This window comes from Penaeus chinensis, chromosome 6 (assembly GCF_019202785.1).
Source record: "Penaeus chinensis breed Huanghai No. 1 chromosome 6, ASM1920278v2, whole genome shotgun sequence".
NCBI classification, from domain to species: Eukaryota; Metazoa; Arthropoda; class Malacostraca; order Decapoda; family Penaeidae; genus Penaeus; species Penaeus chinensis.
Genome location: NC_061824.1, coordinates 34,718,694 through 34,728,693, shown reverse-complemented (window position 1 = coordinate 34,728,693; position 10,000 = coordinate 34,718,694). Strand labels below are relative to the sequence as shown.

At 38.9% G+C, this 10,000-nt stretch overlaps 1 protein-coding gene and 1 long non-coding RNA gene across 2 annotated transcripts; both read left to right on the top strand.

Moving 5' to 3' along the window:
* Positions 1–5,872: 5,872 nt before the first annotated feature.
* LOC125026302 lies at positions 5,873–6,692 on the top strand. The gene is made up of 3 exons (XR_007114930.1): positions 5,873–5,961; positions 6,158–6,286; positions 6,622–6,692. It is a non-coding gene; the product is annotated as an uncharacterized LOC125026302 (long non-coding RNA).
* Positions 6,693–6,744: 52 nt separating this feature from the next.
* Positions 6,745–9,002, top strand: LOC125026255 (GILT-like protein 1). Its single transcript, XM_047614557.1, has 4 exons — positions 6,745–6,753; positions 7,119–7,292; positions 8,168–8,314; positions 8,778–9,002. The coding sequence occupies exons 1-4, from the start codon at positions 6,745–6,747 to the stop codon at positions 8,901–8,903; spliced, it is 456 nt and encodes a 151-aa protein (XP_047470513.1). The 3' UTR covers positions 8,904–9,002.
* The last annotated feature ends 998 nt before the right edge of the window (positions 9,003–10,000 follow it).

The window sequence follows — 10,000 nt, the reverse complement described above, 5'->3', positions numbered from 1 at the left end:
GCTTAAATGGAATGCTTGGTAGCCGCACTCCTGCCAATTACTCTCTGCTGTTGACTGTGAGATCCACATGGAGTTTGGGAATAATATGTTGGCTTGGTATGAGGGTTGGTTAGATCTCTTTAAAAAATATTCCATATATATACACACATATATATCTTTATATAATAACACCCATATATGTATGTATATATACATATATATGTATGTATATATACATATATATGTACATGTGTATATATACATATATGTGAACGTGTATATATGTATATATATATGTGTGTGTGTGTGTGTACATATATTTACATATACATATATACATGTATGTTTTCTTTATTTATATATGTATACATATATTCATATATATATGTATATATATGTATATGTATATATTTATATTATTTATTCATTCATATATATACATGTGCATATACATAGATAGATGGATAGAAAAATAGAGAAATAGATAGATATATAGACAGGCGGAGAGAGAGAGGAGAGAGAGAGACATAGATATACATTATGTATTGTATTATATATTGTGTATACTTAAGGCACTGGTTGCAGAAATGCAAGCAGTGGATCCACTGGTAAGAGAGATGGTTAACTTTTCAATCACCCGAAGGAAAGCAACGGGAAACCACCTTCGTACTCTCCCTTGTACAGCCATGAAATTAAACATGGTTGCCAATGTCAGGCTCTGATACAGCACAGAAAGAAGAAGATTGTGTATACTTATCGAATTATCTATTTATTTATTTATTCATGTATCTGACTATGGTAAGTAACTATGAACTAATACATAAGCGTTCTCCAATTAAAACTCCTGCGAACAGTCCTTATCTATGCATGAACATAAGCATACATATATTCATATACTTGTACGCACATAATTGCTTGTTTGTGTGCGTGTTTGTTGATTGTTTATCTGATGGAATTTTCGCAAGGTGTTCAAGACAGCTGCAGAACGTCTTCTCCCTCTATCTCCCTTCCCCTCTTCTTCCTCTTTTCTTCTTGTCTTCTTTTCCTCTCCTCATATTACCATCCACTTCAGCTCGCGTCCCTTACCCCTCTTGATGTATTTTCCTCTTCCAGTTATCTCAGTGTTCTTTCTTCCTGTTATCTTGTATCTTACGTCTCTCCTTTCCCTTGTCTCTTTTCCCTTTCCTATTCTCATTTTCTATCACACTGCCCATCCCCTTACCTTACCTTTTTTCTCCTCTTTCCACTCCGTCTCTCCTTTAACACTTCCCCTTCTCTTTCCACGCCCCTCCGACTTTCCCCCTTCTCCTTCCCCTCCTCTTCCACCATCCCCTTTATCCATCCCTCTTCTCCTCCCCCTTCCCTTTCCCTGTCGCCCTCTCTCTCCCTTCCCTTCCCCCTTACCCCTTCCCCTCCCTTTGCACGCCCTCCTCATCGCCATCTGCCCGGCATAACCCCCGCTTGTATAATGGCTGGCGCGACATTATGCTCCACTGTTTATAAACTTTTTTTAGCGCTATGAATGGTAACGTTCATCGGTCAAGGTTGAGCCTCTCGGAGCACCGGGGCGGGGGGTCAAGGGCTTTCTTTACTATTATTTGAAATCTCAAATGTATGTGTGTTTGTGTGTGTGTATATATATATAAAGATAGAGAGAAATAGAGAGAGAGATATGCATATATAATATATACTTATATATATATGTACTTATGTATCTATCCATGTGTATATATATATACATGGATAGGATATATACGTATATAATTGAACCTCCTATTTGTGTTTTCCCCACCTATCCACCTCCACCTCCCCCTACTCGTCCACCTCCTCCTCCACCTCCACCCACTCGTCCACCTCCTCCTCCACCTACATACATTCCACCACCTCCACCCACTCGTCCACCTCCTCCTCCACCAACGTACATTCCTCCACCTCCACCCACTCGTCCACCTCCTCCTCCACCCACTCGTCCACCTCCTCCTCCACCTACGTACATTCCTCCACCTCCACCCACTCGTCCACCTCCTCCTCCACCTACGTATATTCCTCCTCCTCCACCCACTCGTCCACCTCCTCCTCCACCTACATACATCCCTCCTCCTCCACCCACTCTTCCACCCCCACCTCCACCTACATACATCCCTCCACCGCCCCCAACTTACCCACCACCTCCTCCTCCAACTTACCCACCACCTCCTCCTCCAACATACCCACCACCTCCTCCTCCAACTTACCCACCACCTCCTCCTCCAACATACCCACCACCTCCTCCTCCAACATACCCACCACCTCCTCCTCCAACTTACCCACCACCTCCTCCTCCAACTTACCCACCACCTCCTCCAACATACCCACCACCTCCTCCTCCAACTTACCCACCACCTCCTCCTCCAACATACCCACCACCACCTCCTCCAACTTACCCACCTCCTCCTCCACCCACATGTCGACCTCCAACTGACCCAATCTGTATTCCTACTATGCCTGAGAGCAATGACTGGGAGACGCATAGGGGCCAGACACAAAGTACTAAGATCATTCTATGTACATGCTGTCCGGCCCATTGTGGACTAATTGTCGCTCTAATTGCTGCAAAGAAAAACCACACAGACAAATTAGAAACAGTCCAAAATGAAGCTGCCAGGATCATTCTGGGTGCCCCGAGGTGGACGAAGGTTCTCAACCTCCTGATGGAGGCAAACCTTCTCCCCCTGGACTCACGAATCGATCTAACGGCAACACAATTTCTGTCAAAGGTCATCCAAGCTCCCAGGAACACAAGCCTAAGACAAAAATTAGTCAGATGCCTCGAACAAGACAACGAGCTCGTTGCAAACAACTCCTGGCTGTCTCATACAGCCAGGGTGTTGATACGCCATCAGCTCAAAGAACAGCTTCTTGCTAAGGGCATGGACTCCCCCCACCCCGACTTTGCCGAAGCCCCGCCGTGGGCACTGAGCCTGATAGAGTTCAACATAATGAACCTGTCAATGAAAAAGAGCCTATACCCCATGCCTAGCCTAAAGGCAGAAGCCCACAGGGTCATTGCAGCCATCACTCCTCCGGGTAGTAGAACATACTACACGGATGGATCGGTCGATCCCTTGAGCCACACTGCAGGCGCCGGCTTTGCAGCTAGGGATGCCACGCGATCCATGAGGGTAACAGACAACGCCTCCTCGCTACAGGCAGAGGCAGTTGCAATCATGGGAGCCCTAGGCCACGCGTCCCTAAGGGAAGGACACGTGGTCATACACACAGACTCCAGGGCAGCCATTGACTGTCTTCAGCACAGCTCACCCACAGACAACATCTACCTACTGACCACGATTCTCACAATGGCACAGAGAATTCTTGCTCAGGGTAGAAGAATTATCATCAATTGGGTCCCAAGCCACATCGGCATCAGAGGGAACGAGCTTGCTGACAGACTAGCCGCCGCTGGCAGGGGTATGCCCCCAAATCCCATGACGATAAAACCGAGCCGAAAATTACTTATGGAGAAGTGTGCCTTGGTCGGTCGTACCTTCCTACGGCAGCTCCACAGAGAGGAAACGAGAACCTCCCCCTCGGCCAGCTGGTACTCAGACGCCACAGGCTCTGAACCACTGGCACTCTCTGAAGTAAGCAACAGAGGTACCGAAGTCATTCTTCACAGAATGCGCCTAGGTTACCACTGTGCATGGCAGATTATCCCAACAATCGAACGCGATGAATGGTGCTGCAAGCACTGCGGCGAGCCGAACGCCACACTAGTCCACTACCTAGAAAATTGTAACCATACACAATTCCTGAGACATGGACCGCCCACAACAGCCGCCGTGCTGGTAAAGAGGCTATGCGAAATGCTTACACCATGGCGGCAGGAGCGCTTGCTGGCAATCCCGCCGCCACGGTAAGCACCGAGTGTCAGACAACTCAATGAGACAGCCGTAAAAAAGCTGACACAGGCCGGGCCATATCTAGAAGGCCCGGGCGAAGCTAGAACTTCGCAAACCAAACCCCCCCCCCCCCCTATGCCATCCGGGTAAGTCTATAGTGAAAGATCAAGGGGCTTATGATGTGGTTCCTTATGTTCATTACACGATCGAGGTCCTACTTCAGGAATTACAGCTTGAATATGAACTGTTTATCAGTATGTATGTATCCCTGTGTGTGTATGTGTGCGCGTGTGTATGTGTGTTTTTATTTTCTTAGTTTATTTCCTCCACGAAAAGCTAAATATATTGCATAGGTATATTTCCGTTCTGTCTATCCTTCTCTGAATCATTGTTTAACCTGAGTCTGGGAGAGAAAGTCGCGGCCCAGCTGTCAAAATAAACACATAGGATTTTGCTTTTCCAACGCCCTTCAACTGCTGTACGCCATGTCTTTATATTGCCGTTACAGTTTTTCTTTATATTTCATGAAAAAGGGGTTAGGGTATGGTGGGAGGATGCATGAAATATAATGTGCAATAACTGTCTGAATTCGAAGACAAGCGACTAGGAAATAGGATCTTATATCATCTTAAATTCTCTCATTGATGGTGGAATCCGTGGATATTCCATAGAAGAAAATAACAATAATATTATTGATAATAGTAATAATTATAAAAATAATAATAATAATAATAATAATAATAATAGTTATAATAATAGTAATAATAATGATAATAATGATAATGATAATAATAATAATCTTAAATTCTCTCATTGATGGTGGAATCCGTGGATATTCCATAGAAGAAAATAACAATAATATTATTGATAATAGTAATAATTATAAAAATAATAATAATGATTATAATAATTATAATAATATTAATAATAATAATAATAATAATAATAATCATAATAATAATAATAGTAATAAAAATGATAATAATGATAATGATAATAATAATAATAATAATAATAATAATAATAATAATAATAATAATGATAATGATCATAATAATAATAATGATAATAATAATAGTAATAATAATAATAGAAATAAAGATAGTAATAATAATAATAATGATAAGGATGATGATAATAATAATAATAATAATAATAATAATGATAGAAATAATAATAATAGTAATAATAAAATGAAAGGCACTCCTCTTTCCCTCTTTCACCCTCCTCCTACCTGTCGCTTCCTCTCTTCCTGTTCCATTCCCTCTCCCTGTAACATTCCCTTCCCGGTTCTGCTACCCCATCTCACTCCCAAATATTCGGCGAATTGACTCCTTCTCTCCCACTTTAAGCCCTGCCTCTGCCCCCTCACACTCCCCTCCTCTTCCTCTTTACCTCCCCCACCTCCTTCGCTCCCTCATCCCCTTTCCTCCCTCCCTCTCTCATCCCATCTTTCTCTCTGAACATCTTCCTTCCCCTTTACCCATCCCCTTTTCCTCTTTAAATCCCCTCTATGTCTTCTTACCCATCTTCCCTTTTCTTTCCCCATTTCCCCTTCCCCTTTTACCGTTAATCTTATCCTCCCCTCGGGTAGTCGTGTACATAATAAATGTGCATAAACTGACGGTCTAACTACATGATAAAAATGATGATGATTATAATGATAATGGTGAAAATGATGAGGATAATGATGACGACGATAATAATAATAATGATGATGATAATAATAATAATAATAATAATAATAATAATAATAATAATAATAATAATAATAATAATAATAATAATAATACAAAATAATAATGCTAATAATAATAATTATAATGATGATATTAATGGTAAATTTTAAATAATTGACTTCAAGTCCACAGTCAAACAGAGTATAAATTCTGGAGTAATTTAATATTAATATAAATTAAATGTAACAAATTTTCACAAACTAATCCTTTTCATGTCTTTACAGATTTCACTTATTGTTAATAGTATATGCTTACACACTTTTGGTCATTATAGCGGTTGCTGTGACTTCTGTCCTCCGCCTGTTGATATCTGTCCGCTCACGGGGCTACCAATCATGTCACGGCTTAGAAGACGAGCGCAGGTGAGGAGGCAGCGACTGCAGTTATTTTTTTCATGTTTCCATGTAGAGATCGGTAGTTGTCTGCTGTTTTGTTTTAGTTGTCTTATTTGTTTTATTTGTTTATTGAGCCATTTTTTGTTCTCCTCTCATTCTCTCTCTCTTTCAGGTTTTATCTAACATATATCTCCTCACAGCTCCTTTATCTCTCCCTCTCCAGCGCCAGTGCTGGTTGGACGCCCACTGCGCCAGCGACTCCGTGTGCTGTGCCGACCAGTGCCACCATCACGTCAAAATCTGCAAGAGGAAGCCGAGGAGGGTGAACGCTGTGGCTAACCTTCCTTCTCAGGTCGTTATTTCAGTTATTATAGTGTTATCGTGTTATTTTATTACGGTATAGTGTGTGGTTTGGTGATGTTCCTTTCAGATTGGTCTCCCATTTTTTGTAACTGTGATTCTTTTGTCTTCGCCTTAAATGAAGATCTAGATAATACATGATATACTGATTCTATGATACTAAAACTCGACATGAACTTAGATTCGCAGGGAACATATAACGTTTTGAAACACTCTCCCTTCTAATTTGCCCTTCATTATCTTCCTCTACTAATTCCCCCTCAACCGTAATACACACACAAAAAGCCCACCTACCGAATGCACCCAAACTTGTCCTTGATTAACCAGGTGAATGTGACAGTCATCATGACCTCAGCCTCGGCCGACAGCCAGCAGTTCCTGTCCTCTTATCTCGTTCCTCTTTAGCTGTCGCTGCGGGACCACGTCAAGGTGGAGGTCGTGCCTTTCGGCATGGTGGAGGTGAGTGACTGACATTGGCTTATATATGTCTGTGTGTGTATATATATATATATAATGGTATATATGTATGTATTATATATATAATGGTGTATATATGTATGTGTATTTATATATATAAATATAAATATATATGTAAATATATATATATATTTACATATATATATATATTTATAAGTATATATACATAAACACACACACAATATATATACATATATACATATATATGTATATATATCGTATAGATATCATATATATATTATGTAATATAAAAATTATTATATATAAATCATACATATATGTATAATATATGTATGTATATATATGCCCTCGTTACACAACCAATGCTCCCCCCTCCTCCCTCCCAGAACGGCGGGTGCCAGCACGGGCCCGGCGACTGCCTTAGGAACCGCCTGATCTCGTGCGCCGTCCGCCACCTCCCCGTTGCCGACGGAGGCTTGGCATTCGCTACCTGCCTCATGGAGCACCAGAAGCACCTGCGGTCGAACGAACACTCGAGTATCTTGTCCGCGGGTTTGACGGTTAGTCTTCGGTCGTTACTTATGCGTGATTTGTTTCTGTGATGTATTGTGTGGTTGGTTTGTAATTTTGTGCTTGTTTGTTTTTTGTAGTTATATGTAAGATTTAGCTTTTGCGTTGTTAGTTTTTTATTGTTTTTTGTTCGTGCAGATTTGTTATTGAATTAATTTTTATGATTGATTACTGATTAATTTCTTTCGATCGTCGGTTTTTGTGGTTATTTCCTGATATATTGTTTTGCGTTGTTAGTTTTTTATTGTTTTTTGTTCGTGCAGATTTGTTATTGAATTAATTTTTATGATTGATTACTGATTAATTTCTTTCGATCGTCGGTTTTTGTGGTTATTTCCTGATATATTGTTTAAGTATTTGAATGTTTGGTATTGTTGATATTTGATAATCAGTTTCTTTATTAGTTGCTAATTTTCATTCATTTTCTTATTTGTATTCTATATTTGTTTTGTTTTCCGATTATTTTAGTTATCCCTCTTCTTAAACTTTTTTCTTTAATTTAGTTTTATATATGTCACTCGCGAAATCAAGTTAGTTAGGATTATGCTATATGATGCATTGTAAATCATTTAAGTTTTACAAAGACATCTTTACATTTTCGTAAATCTTTTGCACTAACCCATTTTTATTTTTTTTATTTTTTTTTTATTGTTTACTGTATTCGTCTTATCGACACTGTTTATTTAGACTACTGATGTTTATATTGTTGTTTTGAAATTTGAATTGAATTTTGATATTGCAAACATGCTCATTACCCCACTATACTATCGTTGTTATCATCATCATCACTATGACCACCACCACCATCCCACTACCACCACCAAATTTTCAGTTTTACACCCACCCCCCCCTCTTCCTTTCCCAGTGTGCCAAAGGGTCGAGAAGAAACACCAAAGCATTCTACAAGTGCAGCGTAGGTCCTGAGGGTTACCAGCTGTTTGCGGCAGCTGGCCATAGACAGTACCAGCTGGTATCCTACCTCTCTTACGTACCAACTGTGCTGATCGATGGGGTGAGTGTGATGGGGAGAGGGAGAGAAAGGGAGGGAGGGGGGTGGGGGGAAGGCAGATGGGAAGGAGAGAGAGAGAGGAAAGGGAAAAAGGAAGGGGGAAATAGAGAGTTTAAATTTTGAATAAATCGTATTCATGCAATTAAATACTTGATATTAACTAAAAACTCTTATTTGACACTTGCAATTTACTCGAAACACGTTAAAGCTTGAAGTTTACTTGAAACCCTTAAAGACTTAAAATGTACCTGAAATTCACGAGAAACTTTTAGATATTTCGACCTTTAAAACTTCACACTTGAAATTCTCTTAATTATTTGAAATTCAAACTGAATTTCACTTAAAACTTTTAATGCCTGAAATTCTCAGAAATATCGTTCAATTATGAAATTCGGCTGAATTTAACTTTTCCACCTGAACACATCACGTCGAACTGACACCTGACCCCCTCTTTTCTTTCACGCAGGAGGTGGTCGTGAAAAGCAACGAAGACATGGCGAAGCTCCCGTTAGTGCTGTGTAATAAACTCAACCACGTACCTCGTGTTCAGTCTTATTGCCAGAATTACATGAAAACGCAAGTCAAAAACTGAATGAAAACGGGAAAAAAATGAACGGGTTGTCTGAGTTGAAAGGATTTTGGGAAAATTGTGTTTTGTTTGTTTTCAGGAAATAAAGATTTTGTCATTGATTTTTTTGTGTTTTCTTTTCCGTTTATTGAGTGACGTAGTTGGAAAGCGAATGAATTATTTGAATTTTAAACAAAGATCTCTGGGTGATGTTTTTTTTTTTTGTTTTTATTTTGTTTAAAAACATAAATATTGTGCATTCGTTTCCATCCATCAGGGTTTCAATTTATATATTCTTTAAGAACTAGAGAATGACATATAACCTATTGTTTTTACTTTCAATTTATCAAAGGGGTTTCGTCTGAAAAGAAATAACTGGAGACCTGAATGACTTTTCATTTTTTCTAGTATAGAATGATATACATTTGACCTTTTTCCGTCTTTTCTTTTCCATCCATCTGTGAGGTATAATTGAGAATATTGTTAGCAAACCCCTTCCTAATGCATCACTAACGTATATCAATGTAAAATATTTTAATGCTCAGTATAAAATTTGGACTGAATTACCCTTTCAGTTTCTGATCAAACTGCATTTCTAATTTTTGAATAAAAGCTTTATTGAAATTGAATATAAAAAGGCTTACACAATTAAACATAATAAAACTATTATATAAGCGAGAGAGAGAGAGAGACAGAGCGGGTACGTCTTTTTTCTCGCTCTTTTTTATTTTAAGTATTTTCAAGCACCCTTAGTCTTTTTTCCAGAATAATACAAAAGGTAAATAAATGAGCATTGTAACTTACTCGATAAAAGGTTGTTTTTTTTTTTCTCATGGATTTCAAGATGGGTCATGGCGTTAATCAAGCCACTTATGTTTTACATTACAGCTTTTCAGATTTTTGTTTTGTTTTTGTTTATTGTAGAGCCGTTGCAATATATCCTTTTTGTTGTATGCGGTTATATGTAATTTATCCTTCTGACATATTCTCAGTTTTTCAACACACACATGTGTGTATATATATATATATATATATATATATATATATATATATATAATATGTATATTATATATGATATATATAATATATACTTTATATATATATATATATTATGTGTGTGT

Bases quoted from the DNA above. Each gene is read 5' to 3' on its own strand.
- LOC125026255 (XM_047614557.1), top strand. The intron at 7,293-8,167 runs GTTAGTCTTCGG...TTCCTTTCCCAG, and splicing joins TCTTGTCCGCGGGTTTGACG to TGTGCCAAAGGGTCGAGAAG. The intron at 8,315-8,777 runs GTGAGTGTGATG...TCTTTCACGCAG, and splicing joins CAACTGTGCTGATCGATGGG to GAGGTGGTCGTGAAAAGCAA.